Genomic DNA, 22,500 nt, shown 5'->3' with positions numbered 1-22,500 from the left:
ATGTTAATGTGGAGGAGTTGTTCCCTGGAGTCTGTGGGGAACAGATGAAGAGGCTGTAATGACAATACTTCTGTTCCTCGGGTACTTATTATTCTTACGCTCTGCTCCTTCCTCCTACAGTCTCATCCTCTTCGCTAAGATCTGTGAGAAGACGGTGCTGAAGCGTGTGCTGAAGGAGCTGTGGAAAATCGTCCTGAACACCATCGAGAGGCAGATTGTCCTGCCGCCGCTGTCTGACCAAACAGTAAGCAGCTCGAACAGCTGGAGTAGCAGTGGGTTTCGTCCTACTAGTCGTTTTAGTAGTACTAGTACTAACTGTTGCTGATAGTAGCCTAGTGATTAAGGCATCGGATTACATCTCGGAAGGTTGTGAGTTTCAATCCCAGGTCCACCAAGGTGCCTCTGTTGGTTGGTTGGTCCTTAACCCTCAAAAGCTAAATGCTGTAAATGTAATGTAATGAGTGTCAACTTTTTGAAGCATTAGTATGATATTAATACACTCGAATGTTTTTGTATATAAAATAAGACCGCTATGAGACACGTTAATAGATAAAGAGCATGTTTCCAACGCTCCGTACAGCCTGTGTTGAGCAGGACATCTGGGAGACCCATGTTCCTGACAGACTAACGAGACGTCCCATCGTCCTCTGCGTTTGATTTGAGATGTTCAGATGTTCATAGTGCCGAATGCCCTGAGCAGCTCCACAAATCCAGCCCACGCTAATGAACCACAATGTGACCAGATTTCACTTCCAGTGACATGTTCATGACTCCTTTAACTTCTGCGTGTGTGTTTTTTTTTCTCCACAGCAAGGAGCTCAGATGATCTTTAGTGCAGCCAAGGACCTGGGCCAGCTCTCCAAGCTGAAGGTAAGAAAGATGCTCGTTTGTGTTGTATACGGTTCAATGATTTATACGGTGTCCCTGTCTCTCATGACAACAAAGCACCACAGCATCACATCCATATATATATGATGATTTATACAGTATGTAGTTTGCACTGCTGGCTATTAATGAATAATGTTGATTTGGTTATGGGCTGTGAGTTATGTGTTAGCGCCAAACAAATAAAAAACGTGTACTTGTGTAGTTTTCCACTTGACTTGGAGAAAGATTTCTAAATGAAAACCTTACTTAAAAAAACAGTTTGCAGCCTGAGAGCATTGTTTTATTTCCAAGGAGCTGTCAGGAGCTTTCGTATACAACTGTTAAAGCAAATCATGGCAACTCCTATATTTGTGTGTGTGTGTGTGTGTGTGTGTGTGTGTGTGTGTGTGTGTGTGTGTGTGTGTGTGTTTACTGAAACACTTCAATCACAGTCAGTCATAGCCTTGTATTTCTGCCTGCACTCTAACCTCCATTCTATCAATAAAAGAAAAATAGAAACATAGATAAAAAATATATAAAGAGTGCATGTGCTGTCCTGTAATATACTGTGAGCGTGCACGGTGCTGTCCTGTAATATACTGTGAGCGTGCACGGTGCTGTACTGTAATATACTGTGAGCGTGCACGGTGCTGTACTGTAATATACTGTGAGCGTGCACGGCGTTGTACTGTAATATACTGTGAGCGTGCACGGCGCTGTACTGTAATATACTGTGAGCGTGCACGGTGCTGTACTGTAATATACTGTGAGCGTGCACGGTGCTGTACTGTAATATACTGTGAGCGTGCACGGTGCTGTACTGTAATATACTGTGAGCGTGCACGGTGCTGTACTGTAATATACTGTGAGCGTGCACGGTGCTGTACTGTAATATACTGTGAGCGTGCACGGTGCTGTACTGTAATATACTGTGAGCGTGCACGGCGCTGTACTGTAATATACTGTGAGCGTGCACAGTGCTGTACTGTAATATACTGTGAGCGTGCACGGCACTGTACTGAAATATACTGTGAGCGTGCACGGCGTTGTGCTGTAATATACTGTGAGCGTGCACGGCGCTGTACTGTAATATACTGTGAGCGTGCACGGCGTTGTACTGTAATATACTGTGAGCGTGCACGGCGTTGTACTGTAATATACTGTGAGCGTGCACGGTGCTGTACTGTAATATACTGTGAGCGTGCACGGTGCTGTACTGTAATATACTGTGAGCGTGCACGGCGCTGTACTGAAATATACTGTGAGCGTGCACGGCGTTGTACTGTAATATACTGTGAGCGTGCACGGCGCTGTACTGTAATATACTGTGAGCGTGCACGGCACTGTACTGTAATATACTGTGAGCGTGCACGGCGCTGTACTGTAATATACTGTGAGCGTGCACGGCGCTGTACTGTAATTTACTGTGAGCGTGCACGGTGCTGTACTGTAATATACTGTGAAAGTGCACGGTGCTGTACTGTAATATACTGTGAAAGTGCACGGTGCTGTACTGTAATATACTGTGAAAGTGCACGGTGCTGTACTGTAATTTACTGTGAGCGTGCACGGCGCTGTACTGTAATATACTGTGAGCGTGCACGGTGCTGTACTGTAATATACTGTGAGCGTGCACGGCGCTGTACTGTAATATACTGTGAGCGTGCACGGTGCTGTACTGTAATATACTGTGAGCGTGCACGGTGCTGTACTGTAATATACTGTGAGCGTGCACGGCGCTGTACTGTAATATACTGTGAGCGTGCACGGCGCTGTACTGTAATTTACTGTGAGCGTGCACGGTGCTGTACTGTAATTTACTGTGAGCGTGCACGGTGCTGTACTGTAATATACTGTGAAAGTGCACGGCGCTGTACTGTAATTTACTGTGAGCGTGCACGGCGCTGTACTGTAATATACTGTGAGCGTGCACGGCGCTGTACTGTAATATACTGTGAGCGTGCACGGCGCTGTACTGTAATATACTGTGAGCGTGCACGGTGCTGTACTGTAATATACTGTGAGCGTGCACGGCGCTGTACTGTAATATACTGTGAGCGTGCACGGTGCTGTACTGTAATATACTGTGAGCGTGCACGGCGCTGTACTGTAATATACTGTGAGCGTGCACGGCGCTGTACTGAAATATACTGTGAGCGTGCACGGCGTTGTACTGTAATATACTGTGAGCGTGCACGGTGCTGTACTGTAATATACTGTGAGCGTGCACGGTGCTGTACTGTAATATACTGTGAGCGTGCACGGTGTTGTACTGTAATTTACTGTGAGTGTGCACGGTGCTGTACTGTAATATACTGTGAAAGTGCACGGTGCTGTACTGTAATTTACTGTGAGTGTGCACGGTGCTGTACTGTAACATACTGTGAGCGTGCACAGTGTTGTACTGTAATATACTGTGAGCGTGCACGGTGCTGTACTGTAATAAGCTGTGAGCGTGCACAGTCTTGTACTGTAATATACTGTGAGCGTGCACGGTGCTGCACTGTAATATACTGTGAGCGTGCACGGTGCTGTACTGTAATATACTGTGAGCGTGCACGGTGCTATACTGTGAGTGTGCACGGCGTTGTACTGTAATATACTGTGAGCGTGCACGGCGTTGTACTGTAATATACTGTGAGCGTGCACGGTGCTGTACTGTAATATACTGTGAGCGTGCACGGTGCTGTAATATACTGTGAGCGTGCACGGTGCTGTACTGTAATATACTGTGAGCGTGCACGGTGCTGTACTGTAATAAGCTGTGAGCGTGCACGGTGCTGTACTGTAATAAGCTGTGAGCGTGCACGGCGCTGTACTGTAATATACTGTGAGCGTGCACGGTGCTGTACTGTAATAAGCTGTGAGCGTGCACGGCACTGTACTGAAATATACTGTGAGCGTGCACGGCGTTGTGCTGTAATATACTGTGAGCGTGCACGGTGCTGTACTGTAATATACTGTGAGCGTGCACGGAGCTGTATTTAGTAAATATTTATAATGCATACTGAGTGCATATGAATGTGTTTTGTTGTTTTATTACCACAGAATTATTTGTTCAGAATAATTTGCTAAATCGAACCCTTTTCCCAGCCCACACATTTGCAAAGCCAGTGCATGTTTAGCATTTAAAGGATGAACAAACAATGGATTCACAGTTTTTCTGAGAGTTCCCTAGAGAAGTAGAGACACAGGAATAGAGGGAATAAAATGTGTGAAACAGGTGGTGCTGTTGAGAAAGCTGCAGGGTGTTTCACACCGCTATTTTTCATTACGTCTGATCTGCATGCAAACGCTCCTCTCTTTTCCCCTTCTCATTTCTTCACTCTTACCCTTGATTCTCTTTCTATACATTCCTTCCTCTCCTTCCCTGTCTCCTGTATTTCTGACGCACCCCAGCTCTGCTCCACCTTTTCTGTCACCTTGTTATCGCCTGCTGCTCTGCTGAGTTGCTCAGTAATTGCGGCGTTAGGCTCCAGCGCATCACATTACAGATCCGGGCTGGTGGCATGATACCTGCTCACCTCCTCCTGGTGGTCTGTTAGATCTTTAGGATATACAACACCGATACTTTTACCTTCAGGCTGTGGGTTCGTTTTAACATTACACCTCTCTACACCTACACCACATCTTACTACATCATTCAAGCAACACTTTCCAAACCATACACCATGTTTCTTTACAGCACTTTATATAAATTATATAAACACCTAAACCTATTTTTAAAAACCCAAATTTACAAAAAAGTCATTGATATGCATGACATGTGTTCGGTTAGGGTTAGGGTTAGGGTAAGGGTTAGGGTTAGGGTAAGGGTAAGGGTTAGGGTAAGGGTTAGGGTTAGGATAAGGGTTAGGGTAAGGGTTAGGGTTAGGGTAAGGGTTAGGGTAAGGGTTAGGGTTAGGGTTAGGGTAAGGGTTAGGGTTAGGGTTAGGGTAAGGGTTAGGGTAAGGGTTAGGGTTAGGGTTAGGGTAAGGGTTAGGGTTAGGGTTAGGGGTATCACTGTTCTGTGATCAGTTATTCAGGGTGCTGTGCAATAATCAAACTTTAGACAAAGCAAAGTCTACACTGTCTATGGATTGTCTTTGAAAACAAACAGTACTTTATGCCTACGCGCTAAGATCACCAGCCGCCCCCGGTCTGGATTTGCGTCACGGTTCCTATGGCGACAAGCGCCATTGCTCCTTGTTTTTGTTTTTTTTGGTTTTTTTTATTTCTGCTTGAAGCGTTCTCAATGTTATTTTTCCCTTTGGTCCTCCTTTTAGAAAACAATTCATCAGTCACGAAGCCGCTCGGCGCTAACAAGCGGCCGCTAATGCCTGGAAACGAATGCTAGCTCACGTCAAGTCGCTGTCAAAACATCAGGCCAAGAATCATCTGTGTTATTTACAGATTAACAACAAACACACTTCCATCCATCTGATTTTTTAAAGTTATCTACGAAGAACAAGAACGTGGTTCCAGGAAACATAGATTGCAGACCCTGTGTGATCGGTGTGTGGGCGGGGCCTTCTCTCTCTTCCCTGCCAATCACAGTGACGCTAGACAATTGTGAGCAGATGTAAGCAGAAGAGGATCGTTAGCGTTTTCTTCCGAGTGCGTCACACTCCGATGAAGACGTCTGGTTTCACGTGTGATAGAGGAAGCACATGTTAGCTTTCATGCTAGTAAAGAATCATCACCTGAGGAGAAAAAACAGCAGGAAAATAGTACGATTAGAAGATAAGATCTAAACGAGGTTTGTTCCAGTAGTTTTGACCACCTAAGATGCTAAACCGGTTGATCTGATTAGCGAAGGCGTGGAGCCTCTATAGACGTGTATTATTAATTTATAATTAGACTCCGTCAGGTCTGATCAAGCTCTCTGGACATTTAATCAATCCACCCAGACAGAGAGTGAGTTATTGCTTTAGTCAGAGCACTGAAACGGTGACCTTTCACCAGGGGAAAATCGATGGACAACCTTTTCAATACAACTGCTTTATGACCATCTGTTCACTCAGGGCTTTAATATGTGGCAGATTGCTGGAAAACATGTCTGCTGTGATTGCTGTGGAGGGTTATTAGCACCGAGCTAGCTTACTAGCGCCGAGCGTTAGCCGCCGTCGGCTGGGATGATTAAATCCAACTGAAGTTTCATCGCTCGAGTCACTTCTGGAATGAGATTTTACTCGGAATCTTTAAAATTGAAACGCTGAAATTGAGGCTAGAACGTTCTGTTTTCTTCTGAGCAGGCGAGTTTTCTCTAGAGCTGTGCTTCTGTCTAGTGAAGGAGGTGTGGCCTGTGTGCCTCAGTTTTAGGGAAGGAGGTGTGGCCTGTGTGCCTCAGTTTTAGTGAAGGAGGTGTGGCCTGGGTGTCTCAGTATTAGTGAAGGAGGTGTGGCCTGTGTCTGTGTGTCTCAGTATTATTGAAAGAGGTGTGGCCTGTGTGTCTCAGTATTAGTGAAGGAGGTGTGGCCTGTGTCTCTGTGTCTCAGTATTATTGAAGGAGGTGTGGCCTGTGTCTCTGTGTCTCAGTATTAGTGAAGGAGGTGTGGCCTGTGTGTCTCAGTATTAGTGAAGGAGGTGTGGCCTGTGTGTCTCAGTATTAGTGAAGGAGGTGTGGCCTGTGTGTCTCAGTATTAGTGAAGGAGGTGTGGCCTGTGTCTGTGTGTCTCAGTATTAGTGAAGGAGGTGTGGCCTGTGTGTCTCAGTATTAGTGAAGGAGGTGTGGCCTGTGTCTGTGTGTCTCAGTATTAGTGAAGGAGGTGTGGCCTGTGTGTCTGTGTTTTAGTGAAGGAGGTGTGGCCTGTGTCTGTGTGTCTCAGTATTAGTGAAGGAGGTGTGGCCTGTGTCTGTGTGTCTCAGTATTAGTGAAGGAGGTGTGGCCTGTGTCTGTGTGTCTCAGTATTAGTGAAGGAGGTGTGGCCTGTGTCTGTGTGTCTCAGTATTAGTGAAGGAGGTGTGGCCTGTGTTTCTCAGTATTAGTGAAGGAGGTGTGGCCTGTGTATGTGTGTCTCAGTATTAGTGAAGGAGGTGTGGCCTGTGTGTCTCAGTATTAATGAAGGAGGTGTGGCCTGTGTGTCTCAGTATTAGTGAAGGAGGTGTGGCCTGTGTGTCAGTATTAGTGAAGGAGGTGTGGCCTGTGTGTGGTCTTTGTCTCAGGGAGATTAATTTTGGCCTTTTATTACATTCTGTTTGATTTGGTGTGATCATGTAAGCATGTTCAGTCGTACTGTATTGGCTTTAAATCTTTCATGAACCATGTCTTGTTGTCTCAGTGTGAGGAATCCACACGCGTAACACAAATTGTTTGGTTGTGTTTGGACTTCACAACTTTAATTAGATTTGTAATCAGTTTGCTCTCCTCTCATCTCAGTACGATTGCATCACACCTTCCAACAGAGTCATTTTCATTTGTAATGTGTACATGAGCGAACAGTGACGAGAAAAATAAATGAGTGTGTGTTTGTGATGGTGCAGCATCAGCTGTGGGTGGTGCAGGCCATCATGCTGCTCCTCCTGGTTCACTGCCAGGATCCTGTGGATGCAAGACCCAGGATTTTTCTACATGAATGCTAATGCTGGACTTGGAAGTGGGTCAGCTGTGTGTAATCTGCTGTGCTTTCACTTCATCTTACAAAGACGTGCAGCTGACTAACACACACAACTCACACAGAACAGCTAAAGCAAAAGAAGTGTGGTGGAAGATCTCAACAGTCCCAAAGGGGCTGAAGTGATTAAGCTGCTAACGAGTTGGATCTGGTTAATGATGATTCATTTCTCCAGTGTTGGGACTATACAAGAGTTAGCTTTGAATTCTCATGAGGTGAGGTCAAATACAATGACATGTACTGTAAGCCTGTCAGAAGTCATCACGCGATCTCTGACCAATCAGACGTCGTTACTCTATCTCTGACCAATCAGACGTTGTTACTCAATCTCTGACAGACGTTACTCTATCTCTGACCAATCAGAAGTCGTTACTCAGTCTCTGACCAATCAGAAGTCGTTACTCATTCTCTGACCAATCAGAAGTCGTTACTCATTCTCTGACCAATCAGACGTCGTTACTCAATCTCTGACAGACGTTACTCTATCTCTGACCAATCAGAAGTCGTTACTCAATCTCTGACCAATCAGAAGTCGTTACTCAATCTCTGACCAATCAGAAGACGTTACTCAATCTCTGACCAATCAGAAGACGTTACTCAATCTCTGACAGACGTTACTCAATCTCTGACCAATCAGAAGACGTTACTCAATCTCTGACCAATCAGAAGACGTTACTCAATCTCTGACCAATCAGAAGACGTTACTCAATCTCTGACAGACGTTACTCAATCTCTGACCAATCAGAAGACGTTACTCAATCTCTGACCAATCAGAAGACGTTACTCAATCTCTGACCAATCAGAAGTCGTTACTCAATCTCTGACCAATCAGAAGACGTTACTCAATCTCTGACAGACGTTATTCAATCTCTGACCAATCAGAAGACGTTACTCAATCTCTGACCAATCAGAAGACGTTACTCAATCTCTGACCAATCAGAAGATGTTACTCAATCTCTGACCAATCAGAAGACGTTACTAAATCTCTGACAGACGTTACTCAATCTCTGACCAATCAGAACTCGTTACTCAATCTCTGACCAATCAGAAGTTGTTACTCGATCTCTGACAGACTTTACTCAATCTCTGACCAATCAGAAGACGTTACTCAATCTCTGACCAATCAGAAGACGTTACTCAATCTCTGACCAATCAGAAGACGTTACTCAATCTCTGACCAATCAGAAGTCGTTACTCAATCTCTGACCAATCAGAAGACGTTACTCAATCTCTGACCAATCAGAAGACGTTACTCAATCTCTGACCAATCAGAAGACGTTACTCAATCTCTGACCAATCAGAAGACGTTACTCAATCTCTGACCAATCAGAAGTCGTTACTCAATCTCTGACCAATCAGAAGACGTTACTCAATCTCTGACCAATCAGAAGACGTTACTCAATCTCTGACCAATCAGAAGACGTTACTCAATCTCTGACCAATCAGAAGACGTTACTAAATCTCTGACAGACGTTACTCAATCTCTGACCAATCAGAAGTTGTTACTCGATCTCTGACAGACTTTACTCAATCTCTGACCAATCAGAAGACGTTACTCAATCTCTGACCAATCAGAAAAAGTTACTCAATCTCTGACCAATCAGAAGTTGTTAGTAGTAGTAGTAGTACTCAATCTCTGTCCAATCAGAAGTCTTGTTATTGAACTCCAAAACTGCAAGTGTAACGGTGTGTAATATTTTAGCTCTTGTGTGAAATAAAAAATAACGACAGTAATGCTTCTGTCACTCCTGTTGGTTTCATAGAATTTACTTTTTTAATCTCTCTCTCTCTTTTCTTTCTCTCTCCTCAGGAGCATGTGACTCGTGAGGAGACTCGCAGCCTGACGCCTCGCCAGTGTGCAGCCATGGACCTCGTGCTTCCCACCATCAAGGTACCTCTAAACTCTTCCTCTCTTTCCTTGTGACTATTGCTTCTTCCTCTTATTATTCCAGGTGCAAATTCTTTCTCTTCACTCTTCCAAGCACAGCTGGACTAATTCTTGGAAAAAGCGTTCAAATAGTTTTTCCTTCTGGGAAAACCTGTAATGGTTCTAAGTAGAACCCCACAACAGATGGTTGTCTCTCTTAAAATGGGTAAAAATGTGTGTGTGTGTGTGTGTGTGTGTGTGTGTGTGTGTGTGTGTGTGTGTGTGTGTGTGTGTGTGTGTGTGTGAGCTATTTTGGGAAGCAGATGGAAGTCTGACCTTGTTATGCATGGTGAGAACACTCACTGTGAAGGTGTGAGGTGGCAACACGACCTCTCGGTGTCCTGTGGGTACTGATGCTGTCTCTGTCTCTCTCTCTCTCTCACACACAAACACACAAACACACACACACACACACACACACACACACACACACACACACAAACACACACACATGTAAACAGAGTACTTTTTACTTTTAAAACGCTCTCTGTGTCAGTGCCAGAGGACAGAAACCAATTCAGTCTCCTAGGCAACCGTCTCCTCCTGATACCTCACTTTCTGACCAATCACAGAGCCAGGATGTTCCTCATTAGCATTCAGAGCAGAGGAACCAATTAAAAGAGTTTAAAAGCCAAAAACCGAAGGCCCGGTGACTGAGATTAACATGTGTAGCACTGCTAAGTAGCAAATACAGCGTTTTATTATATTAATGATATATTTAATGACTTATTAACTTAAAAAGTTTAAATAAAATAAAATATAAAGGCTGGTGATGGAACGTCAGTCCACAGCTGCTGTAATGGGAGTGAGAGGTTCTTGGATGTTTAACAGCATTAAATGTAACTAAAAATGGATAAAAAGTATGATGAATGAAAAACATTGTTGGTGATTAGTTTTTATTTAAAGGGAATAAACCATTCATCTCAGTGGGTGGGACCATTAACTCCATCATTCTACATCACACTACATCACTCCATCCTGCTAATGAAACAAAAGGGATTTTATAAAACAGAACAGAAAAATAAAACATCCAGATAAACAAGCAGTAAAACAAATCAAACCTGTGGTGTGTAATAAGAACAGTTCAGAACTTTTACAGCTGCAGGATTAAAAACCCAGCTGGGGGAATTGTTCCTCTTACAAACCCACGGTGTGTGTGTGTGTGTATGTGTGTGTGTGTGTGTGTGTGTGTGAGACACAGACTCACCATCCCTAAACTAAGAGCTGATTGCATTCCTGCAGCCGTCAATTCCAGGTAAAAGAGCTTTAAAGTGCACTTCGGATTGAAAAAGAAGTCGTTTCAGATTGATTTCTTCCAAAAGAGTCAATACTTTTGGACAAAATTTAACATTTCCTGAAGCCATAAGGAACATCCATCTCCTCAGCTCTGCAGTTAGATTAGATTGTTGTTTCATGTATAGAAAGCACCAACTCGTAGAGATCAGATTCCTGTTCTGTCACAAATGAAATAAAACACACACGTGTTCTGACCCTCAGCATCATTCATCAGTCTGTTAGTAATCACCAGTCAGACGCTAACATTTATAACATAACATACTGTACATACTGTACATACATAACATACTGTACATACATAACATACTGTACATACTGTACATACATAACATACTGTACATACATAACATACTGTACATACTGTACATACATAACACACATAACATACTGTACATACATAACATACTGTACATACATAACATACTGTACATACTGTACATACATAACATACTGTACATACATAACATACTGTACATACATAACATACTGTACATACATAACATACATAACATACTGAGAGAGAGAGAGAGAGAGAGAGAAAACAAGAAAGACAAAGAGAGAAAGACAGAAAGTGAGAGAGAGAGAACAAGAAAGACTAAGAGACAAAGAGAGAGAGATACAGAGAGAGAGAGAGAGAGAGAGAGAGAGAGAGAGAGAGAGAGAGAGAGAGAGACAGGGAGTGTGAGATAGAGAGAGAGAGAGAGACAGAGACACACAGAGAGAAAGAAAGAGATAGAGAGAGAGAGAGAGAGAGGTATCAGATACAGAGACAAAGTGTACTACAGAGTATACCTGAGAGAGGACATACATACTCCAAGAAAGACAAATGACGAGAAGTAAACGACAGCTTAGGATGAGACGCATACCTGGGTATATGAGAGTACCGGAGTACACAGCAGCGTAGCGGACAAGAAGACTAGCAGTGAGATGAGAGAGAGCGAGAGAGAGAGAGAGGTAGAGACAGACTGGTCAATTGTGAGCAAGAGAGAGAAAGTCTCGATGCACCAAGAGACGTAAAGTAGGCAGCAGAGAGAGAGAAGATCTCCTAGAATGCTGAGAGAGTAGTTTATGAGAACATGAGAGAGATACAGAGATCAAAGTAGTAGTAGCTCCACACACGCCCACACACCCAAATAAATGAACAAAGAGACAGAGAGAAGAACAAAGAAAGCCACAAAGAGTAAAGAGAGAAGAGAACGAATATGAGACAGTCAGGTACAGGGGGGGGGAGAAAGAACTGGTAAACAAGACAAAGAAGATGATAGAGAGCGAGACTGAGAGATGATTTCATTATAGAGAATAGACTTATATCAGCATATAGGTAGGATAAACCGGCGAGGGGGGTCTATAACCTTCACTCAAAAAATCGGGGGGGGGAGCGCGACAGGCACCGGCCGTTACCTTCCGAATGAGGGTACCCTGATGACGCACTGCGTCATGTGATGCTGGTGGGGTTACAGAGTCCTGTGGATATGTTAATAGCGTATACAATAAAGGGTAGTCGTCAATTGATGCAAGATTAAGCGTAAAAGGCTGGTAGAAAGAGGGCGAATCGAGAAAACAAGGGGAACAATGGGGGTGGACGTTTGTCGCGCTGGAGATGAAAAAGCGGGGCGGGAAAAAAAAAAGGAGGCGGCGCGCGACCAGGAAACCGGAAAGAAGAAGAAAAACTGCGGTGGGGTGGTAGAGGAATGAAAGGAAGGTGGTGGTGGGATGAGGGAATAAATGTTATTGGGTAGGTAGGGTGTTGTTGATGGTGTAGTAGAGAATAGAAAAGGTCTTTAGGAGGGTGGGATGGATGGGGTAAGGTAGTGGAAGTGATGGGTGAGGGTGGGCGGCACGTTGTGAATGTGGGGTTGAGAAAAAGGTGGTTGCCCTGATCCCAAAGAAAAGCGTTCGTAGGTAAGTGCAAAAATGGGGTACAAACCCCGGCTGTAGCCGTAAATGGATACAGCGTCACTATGGAACAAAAGGGAAAAAAAGTGAAGTGAGACAGCCTGTTGAAAGAATGTCGCGTAGTCAGCGATACAGCGTGGTGTGTCGACGTTGTAGTTCGGGTCTTTTCTGAACACCCCCTCCGTCTATAAATCATCATCGCCTTCCCGATGACAGACAGAACGAAAGAATAGGGATTCTTATAGTCCGGCTGACGGCCAGCCAGCCGATCTGGCTTGACTACTACGTCAATGTTTGGTTCCAATATAAGACAGTTATAGGAGACGATAGGTGAATAGCAATAAAAAATACAGTTTACGAGGACATGTGTTACGAGCGCTGACAGGGCACGAAAGTACCCGTTCGGGGACTCTAGTGTGCTGAAGCACAGAAACATAGTGGGTTTGACATGGGTGAGGTGGTAGGTATAAGGGTCACCCATGGGGTGTGTTTGTGTCACGGCGGCTTGGGGCGGATGTGTGGGGGGGGGGGGGGGGGCCCATGTGTTCTGCTCATAGTCTTGTACTGTCAGGTGGGTGTGGTTGGGTATGGGTGACGCTGTGGCCAGGGAACGCGTCTTCTCTGGGTGGCTGGTTGGGGGTGTGCATCTGAATCTTCACAGGTGTCGTCGCGATCTGGTTGCGACGGTCCCCCGGAGAGAGAAAACCGTAGTCAGGATGTTCGAAAGAAAAATACAAAAATGCAAACTGAAATTTCTACAATTAATATCTGAATGATGTGATTTATATAGCTAATTAGCAGGTGAGCATGGGGTTACGTTAACACAACAAAAAGCGAACGATGTATGAAGTCCACGGGTCTCGTAATATAAAAGCAGGAGTTTTAACCGCCAAGGGCTCTGTCTTTACCCAGAAGTTATGCATCTATCAGTGAGAGCTGTGGGAGTGGTGGTATAGTCTAGTGATTAATTGTGAATTAGGCAGATAGAAGAAACACAATCGGGAAGTTTGTGAGGTATGATATTCCTACGTCCACTAAGGTGCACACATGTCATGGGCACCCTGACAGCAAGCCCTTAACACGTCAATGTGACTCAGTCATGTATAAAACAATGAGATAAAAATGTGCAAAAACATGGATAAAGGGGACTCAATCTATCATCTGAAATTCTGTCCAATGTCACATGCGAAGGCATGACCAGTTACACATCTCAGTTACAGAAAGTAAAGATGGTCGGGACAAGCGAGTAGCTGGCATGGTCGTGGACAACCAATGGTAAGTTCGCGTGTTAAGACTTATATAGGTATTATATTAGAGCGTATAATGATGATATTACAGAGTAGTGGTGTGTGCGTGAGTGGTTTTTTTCGATCTCTCCAATGAAAATTTAAATAAAAAGGTTTAGGGTGTTGGGCGTGAAAAAACTGGTTCTACCGATTCTGAGACTGTTACATAGCTCCCGTGCGTCTATAACAAGTGGTCCGGTGAAGCTCTGCGACTAGCTAGTGCTGTATGACAATAGAGTGGCAATACACCTTAGTCAGGTGACACTAAAACCACTGCAACCAAGCGGATAAACAGATGACCACCAGATTGTAACGACATATCATAAAAAAAATCAAACTGGTTCTAACTGGTTCGTAACGGCGGTTCTAAACAATGTCCGTATAGCTCTACAGATGTCGCGGGTCTTTAGCTAGTCGAATCTAATTTCAGTAGTCAATTCACTTAGGAAAAAAAGAAGGAATTGAAAAAGGGGAATGTGGTGAATAATTGATATGGAAAAGAAGATTTCCGTCACCCGTCCTCGGGGGTTCCTCCGGTACTGCCGGTGATGGGGTCACTCCCGGAGGAGGGGGCCGTTCCAAAAAAAGAACAGGGGGTAATAGACAATTGTAGGTAGGTGGTGAGTTGGGCATCTACCCTGGTAAAATTGGGTCCTTAGATGTGTGTGCAGAATGTTATATGTGTGTGTGTGGGTGTGTGGTGTGTTGTGTGTGGATGTGTGGATTGTGTGTGTGTGTGTTAAGGTAGAGTGTTTGTGTGTGCCCTGTGGGATTGGTTGGCACTGCCGTCAGGAATGTAGTGCTGCCGTCGATGCCCGAAATGACTCCTGAGATAGTAATAATATATTGTATTCGCTGTAGACAAGATAGCGCATAAATAACTTCCCCTATCATGTGTGGATTTCTAAATTCTAAGCACGACGGAGCAGTGTTTATTATTACAACTAACCATAAAGGATGGGGGTGGGTGGTTGGGAGCCTCCGATATTAAATTAATGATGGGGGTGGCCCCGTCTGGTGTTTCCTTGGTAAAAGCTTGATAAAAAAGGGCGGTCGTGACGGGGGAGTCGAGTAGCGGCTGGATTAAAGTTTCAACCAATGGCCGGGAGGTAAAACGTGGGGGGGCCTAGAGGGACAAAGAGAAGGGGGGGGCAGGGGAGGAGGTGGGGTCGGCGTGGGATAAAAAGGAGGGATCCGGGTGAGCAAAAGGGGTGAAGAGTAAGTGAAAGGGTGGGGCACCGTGGGGCTGGGAGCGGGGGGAAGGTGAGAGAACGGAAAGCGGCGCAAGTGATGGATTGCGAACTTGTGTACACGGACACAAGCCCACAGATTCCGGGGGGATGTGCGGTCAAAAGAGAAAAGAGTATAGCACGGGCCGAGTTTCCCAAGGTCAGAAAGTAATTCTGTTGGAAGAAGAAAGTCTAGCGGGATTTTTAGGGGATTTGGCAAAGGGGGTGCGTTATTGCCGTGCGATTTATTAGGACCGAAGCATCAGGAAGGTTTAAGTGGCTTTATTGCGTGATGGAGGTTATAACCGTCATCACTGAGATGTAGGCTGAGAACTGATTGGGCGGTAAGTAGTAGAGAGTAAAAGCGGTGCGATTGTTATGCGCTGTAAATATCTCAAGAGATGTTTGGGTTTAAAGATGGGGAGGGCGATTGGATCGAGCGTGGGAAAAAAGTGCTGTGGGGGGGAATGGTTCGAGTGTCTAACACAGATGCAGACAGATGAGACGTTCGATATCGGGTGGTCCGGCTAGCACCAGAGGATGTGCTTTGTGTACTAGAGGAAGCGTACAGTAGTGTGAGCGCTAGCTTGGTGTTCAATGGACGAGTAGTTTATTTTAACCGTTTGTCTACGCTTCATGTCAGGGGTGAAAATTAAAGGACAAAAAGTCGTACAAGATTTTCAGCACACAAGCTTAAACAAATGGGTTATGGTTCATAGAATCATCCTCGACTGATGCATGTATTGAACGTGACTTAACAGATCTCCTCGCGGGTCCTGATGTTATACATGCCGTGTTGCGAATAATGGTCCGAAAGGGGGGAAGGGTCGACAAGCCTAACAGTGTCGCGGGGTAACAAATACTTGTACTGCCTCATGGCTCAAGTAGAGAATACAGCGGCCTGAAAAGGTCATTTCCGATCCGGGGGCAGGGGAAAGTGTAAGTATAGTGGGGAAAGGGGTGTGTTGGATGGGGGCAATGGGGGCGGAGTTTGTCTAAAAATTCTGGATCGGAAAGAAAATAGAATACAATTACATAATCAAGTTGTTGCTTGTAAAATCTTAAAAAAACAGATGGAACAATAAGAAAAAAATTGCGAGAGAGAAACGGGGAAAAGAATGCATAGAAAGTTTTTGTGTCTGGGGGAAAATCTAACCTCGAGGGGGATTTAAATAGTAAGAGAAGGGGGGGTAGTCGCATGAAAAGAGCGGAGGGAATGGAAACAAAACGAAGGCAAATTCACTGATGACGGCAATCTGATACGAAAGATAAGACCACAAGATGAAGGGTTACTATAGCATAAATGCTGGGCTCTGGTAGACAGAAGACACCGCAGCTGCCACTAATACCCTACTGCCCCCCCCCCCACCACCGAAGCGGACGAAAACCACAAGTTTACACCAAGGAATCGCAAATGACTCACATGAACTATGGTAGGAACGGTGGTCAGACTGACAAAGGCGTACGTTGTGGTAACTAGATGAGTGGAAAGTCTTTTAAACTAAGTATGTGATCCAATTATGCTGATAGTTGTGTGGTTTAGTGAAATGTGGTGTGTGTGGTGTGTTGTGTGGGGTATATGGTCATGGATGGGTAGATGACGCAGACTACGCCCAGATTCTGTCTGGTGTTTATTGTAATTGTTTGGTTGCCTTTTTTTTTTTAACCCTTTATCATTTGTATTCATGTTTAGCTAACCGCAAGAGGGGTAAAGCAATGATTGGGGGCAAAGCAATAAGTACCCGGAGACGGATTAGGAGTTGGTACAATGGGTAACGTAGAAGACAAAATGGGTGAAAGGACAAAAAGATAGGTCGAACACGTGTTCCATGGGAGAAAAAAACAACAGAGTAACATAAGTGAAAGGAATCCTGTTGGTAAAAATAAAAAAAAAATAAGGATATGTTCAAATCTGCCAGTCAAAAATACTCCATACTCAATACTAGGGGGAAATGAATGTGGGTATTTTTATTAAAAAATCTAATTCATTGGGAAAGGGATATGTTGTGTTAAAATCTTAAAAGAAAACCCAGAAAAATCGCAGTAAAGTTCATATTCTTCTTGATTGGCTGTTGTGTGTCGCCTTTTATTTTGATTAGGCTGAGTAAAGTGTCAGGTTCGACTAAGAGAACAGCTACGCAAGAGGGACGCGCTCGAATATCCATGCACCGATTCCATAGAGACGGAAACGGTGGCGGACTGAATACATTTTGGACGCTGCGGCTTTTAACTATATGATACAAGTCAAGAAAGTTTTATCTGTGTGACAAATACGATGTGTGTGGGGGGGAGCCGGGAGAAAAGAACCAGAACAATAGGGGGGGACGTCACTCAACATCACAATGTGTGACAACATGCCTGACGCTCTTGGTATTTATAAACGGGATGAAGAAGAGTGTTATCGTTTTACAAACGTGAGTCGACACGCCATACTGTCAAGCCACTAGGGCAGAACCGAAAACAAAGGATATCACCTCTATGTGGTGGGTAAGTATGAAGAGAAGAGTAAATATGAAAGAGTGGAAGAGACGAAGAGCGTAAGAGAGAAGAACTGAAAGAGAAGAGTGAAGAGAGAGAGTGGGAAAAGAGAAGAGGTGGCAAGAGAGAAAGAGTAGAATAGGAGAGTGAGGGAAGGGAGAAAAGTAGAAGATGGACGAGAGAATAGTGCAAGATAGAAGAGTAGAAGACTGGAAGAAGATAGAAGTGGAGAATAAGACTCTGTTTCCTCTCTAACCTCTCTTTCCTCTCTGCCTCTCTTACCACCAAGACCTTACTCACCTCAGCTGCGGAGAGAGGGAAAAAAGCCTTCCTGCCGGCTCTCCCTCTTCCTCTCGTCAACTATTTTCTCATCTCTCTCTTCCATATATAAATACTAAATATATAATGATCTGAATATATAAATACTTAGATATATATATCTAATATAGAATATTTTAAATATATAAGCTTCGATAGACAATTTTCTTATCGATCGTTTGATGGCGATAATTCTTTTGGAGTCTTATCTAAAGTGCAATCATGGTGAACTCTTTAACACTAATTAATAATGAGGTTTTGGGTAAGCCTCAACAACATTCTATTCTAATGAAGTGTGTTAATAAACGATGGGCGGCTCTTTGGCGAGTGAGAAGTTCTCTACTTCTCCTCCTGTGTCTGATTAAGGAAACTCCATCTGCAACACTTAACTTTCACATGATAGTGAGCTGAAGTGATCCTCATTAACGACTAAACTTACATAGTCCTGTCCCCTGTAGGCTGCGTTGCGAGAAGATCTGTGGCAGAAGACGGGCTGAACATGGAAACGGCTTGCAAAACACAACAGTACACTGAGTAAGGATAAGTAAATGAAAGATAAACGACAAGAAGTTGGAGGTCGGATGGAGCCGGTAGAAACAGGACATACAAACGCACTGGCATATAGACCGACACAATTCTAACACACCCATCATACCTTACCTGGTTGGCTGTGGACGGGATGTGACCTCACAACTTCTGATAGTCAACAGAAATGACACAGCAATTGTGTCTCATTTATGCTTCACTCTAACTTTATTCTGTGCCATGTTACGGCGGAGCTAATCTTAGTCCTCTTATTTCCCTGCCATAGAACGGCTCCTGACCATGGAAGGGTGAGTGGCTATTAATCGCTTTCCTTCTCACAAGACACAGTGAAAGCAGACCAACTGCAATCAAAATATGTTAATAACTGGGCTGCATGACTTATACAAATGAGAGAGGGTACTGAACGGGGCGCCATGGGAGAGCGTCACACACACAGCTCCCATCCTCATGATATCCGTTCCCTTGTATGACCTCATGGATGCCCCTTCGGTTTCATAGTGTCGACTGTATTAGTACTAGTACAGACCATATGGTCAGTTTGGCCACATACGACTCTGTGGCCTCATCAATGAGTTCATGCTGTATGTCTCAGCATGGTGTTTCTCCCAGTGGCACGTGGCTTAAGTGGTTAGCATGTTCGTCTCGACACCTCCAGGTTGGGGGTTGTCGATCCCCGTCGTCTCTCGCGCTTGTGTGTGTGGAGTTTGCATGTCGCTCTTTCCGTGCCTCGGTGGGTTTCTCGCTCCGGGGACTACGCGGTTCGTCTCCCATGCGGTCCAAGACTGATGGCATGGTAGGTTGATATGTGCATCTCTGTGACTTTGTCTCGCTAGTCGTGTGTTTTATTGTGAGTGTGAGTGATGTAGAGTGTGTGTGCCCTGTGATGGGTGGCAGAGCTGACTTGTCTTCCGTCCGGTGTGTATCTCTGGCTCAGTAGCGCTGATGACGCCTGAGATAGGCACATTGCTCCCATTGACCCGAGAAGTTCGGATAAGCGGTAGAAGATGAATGAATGATGGATGATAGATTTTATCTTCTGGTCTAAACCACGAAAACCCAGAATATGATCAAGAAGAAAGATGGTCCTTGGTTCTCACTTAATCTGTGACCCTCAGCTCTACTAAGTCTGTCGCTGACCCGAAAAGGGCGGTTCTTTTTCTCTACTGAGCTCCCGTCTGTGTTGATGTATCCCTCCTCCTTTATATTTATATCTCATCTCTCTACAAATTCCGGTACTATATTAAATCCTACCTCACAGACAAATTCTAGTTTATTTTACTGCCAAGTACAAATTTCATTCTGATTACAAATTTCTCAGGTGTCCCACAGGTTCTCTCCTGGGCGCTTCTGTTTTATTATTTGCACGCTTTCGTTACACTGCCGAGTTTTCCCAACACGAACTACGATGATTCTATGCTGATGAGTATAGGATCTACTTCAGTGCTCAGTACAGTGTCATGAACAAGGGCTGCAAAATACACGATATCAAACTGAGCGGAACCGTAAGTCTTGGGGTGGTAAATCTTCCAGACCTCCGGTGGAACTAACAGACCACTGGTGTGTCTAGTGTAGATGTAAGTGTGCACCAGTAATTCTGCTGGATCTACCAGACTTCTAGTGGATCTAGGGTAGATGTAAGGTGCACCAGACTTCTGCAGAATCTACCAGACTTCTAGTGGATCTAGGGTGATGTAAGGTGGCACCAACCACACTTCTGCAGGATCTACAGACTTCTAGTGGATCTAGGTAGATGAAGGTGCACCAGACGTTCTGCTGGATCTACCAGACTTCTTTTGGATCTAGGTAGTAGATGTAAGGTGCACCAACCAGACTTCTGCAGGATCTACCAACTTCTGTGATCTAGGTAGATGAAGGTGCACAGACTTCTGCTGGATCTACCAACTTCTAGTGGATCTAGGGTAGATGGTAAGGTTCTACCAGACATCTGCTGATCTACCAGACTTCTAGTGGATCTAGTGTAGATGTAAGGTGCACCAGACTTTTGCTGGATCTACCAGCTTCTAGTGGATCTAGGGTAGATGTAAGGTGCACCAGACTTCTGCTGGATCTACCAGACTTCTAGTGGATCTAGGGTAGATGTAGGTTCTACAACCAAGACTTCTAGTGGATCTAGGGTAGATTTACGGTGCACCAGACTTCTGCTGGATCTACCAGATGTCTAGTGATCTAGGGTAGGTGTTAAGGTTCTACCAGACTTCTGTTGGATCTACCAGACTTCTAGTGGATCTAGGGTAGATGTAAGGTTCTACCAAGACTTCTAGTGGATCTAGGGTAGATTTCAAATGTGCACCAGACTTCTGCTGGATCTACAGATGTCTAGTCGAGATCTAGGGTAATGTAAGGTTCTACCAGACTTCTGTTGGATCTACCAGACTTCTAGTGGATCTAGGGTAGATGTAGTCTACCAGGTTCTGTTGGATCTAGGTAGATGTAGGTGCACCAGACTTCTGCCAGATTCTGCTGTGGTAATTGATGCTTCTACAAAGCAAACTAAAAAGCCATCAATATTTCTGCAGTCTGACAGTTTAAATAAATTGTCCTTCGAGAGTTTCTCACTACATGCGTACATTTACCACTTTTCATCTGTTTACAAAATCTTATTAAGATATAAAAGCTCTGGCACTATTTGTCTCGATTTCACTATTTACATCAACAAAACTCATTTTCACGCGCACATCACGACGCGTCCGTTTTTTTGTGAAGTTTACTGCTCCTAGATCCTCTAAAAAGCTTCCCTAGAAATCGGTTGTATTACTAGACACGGCCTTCTTCAGAGCCGCTAAAAATCGCTCTCGTACATCAGTAGAAGTTTGTTTTAGCAGGTGTGTGAATATATGAAATGCGCATCCCAGGTGACACCGAGTCAATCCAGTCTCATGCCAAATTCATTAGGAATTCTACATGATGAGTGATTTAGTAGCACTTCATAGGAATAAACCTGTATTAAAGCTACGAGACGTTAACGCTGGACCGTAAACCTAATATTCACAACTTTTACACACCAGGTGGTTTGAAGGACTCTTGTGATTTTCAGTCGTGAGATTATGCTAAGTTCTGGTGACACGATGCATCCATGAAGCGACTATTTCGAATCATTAGGAGGGGAAAAACATTTTTATGCTTGACAAAGTTAAAGTTAATGTATGTTTGGAATAAACGATCGATGAGCATCGCAGAACCTTATGCTAATGCTATAATAATGCTTCCTCCTCCATATTTACTGTGTTTGCTTTGCTCAGATCCTCTTGAACCAACATATGAAGAACTTTATAATTAGCTAATGTGCTGATTGAGGATGAGGAGGAACACACACTGACAAACGATCTCAGTTCTACAAGCAAGCTATTTAGCTCTAGAGGTTAATGACTATTAATTGGAGATGTGTGACTACTGAGACCAAAATAAATTATTACATGGAAATATGTACACTAGTGGGCACGGTGGCTTAGTGGTTAGCACTGTTCGCCTCACCCTCCGGGTTGGGGGGTTCGATTCCCAACTCCACCTTGTGTGTGTGGAGTTTGGCATGTTCTCCTGCTCGTGCCTCAGGGTTTCCTCAGGGTAACTACAGTTTTCCTGCCCCGGTCCAAAGACATGCATGGTAGGTTGATTGGCAGCTCTGGGAAATGTCCGTAGTGTGTGAGTGTTTGTGAGTGAATGAGATTGTGTGTGTGCCCTGTGATGGGTTGGCACGCCGTCCAGGGTGTATCCTGCCTCAATGCCCGATGACGCCTGAGATAGGCACAGGCTCCCCGTGACCCGAGAAGTTCGGATAAGCGGTAGGAAATGAATGAATGAATGAATAATGAATTCCTAAAGATGATAAAAACTCCTTCTGAAAACTTCTTCATGTCTAGGATTTTGAATCCGTGTATAACGCGAATGTCTGCCGACACGTCCCTGTGTAGGAGCTGTTGCTATAGAAACAGTTTAGTGTCGGAACGAACGTTTTAATATAAACCGTGTGAGCTTTTCTGTCCTTTCAAGCATACACTCGTGTGAAACTTCAGTGGTGTTGTATACTTTACAGTCCGTGTAAAACT

At 44.3% G+C, this 22,500-nt stretch overlaps 1 protein-coding gene across 1 annotated transcript in view; it reads left to right on the top strand.

Moving 5' to 3' along the window:
- LOC113635280 (protein unc-13 homolog C) overlaps positions 1–22,500 on the top strand; it is a 140,527-nt gene that overhangs the window by 93,174 nt on the left and 24,853 nt on the right. The window contains exons 23-25 of the mRNA XM_047822819.1: positions 121–244; positions 811–870; positions 9,271–9,351. Coding sequence (XP_047678775.1) covers positions 121–244; positions 811–870; positions 9,271–9,351 — 265 coding nt within the window. The remainder of the gene's footprint in view (positions 1–120; positions 245–810; positions 871–9,270; positions 9,352–22,500) is intronic.

This window comes from Tachysurus fulvidraco, chromosome 13 (assembly GCF_022655615.1).
Source record: "Tachysurus fulvidraco isolate hzauxx_2018 chromosome 13, HZAU_PFXX_2.0, whole genome shotgun sequence".
NCBI lineage: Eukaryota > Metazoa > Chordata > Actinopteri > Siluriformes > Bagridae > Tachysurus > Tachysurus fulvidraco.
This window is presented reverse-complemented; position numbering and strand designations above follow the sequence as displayed.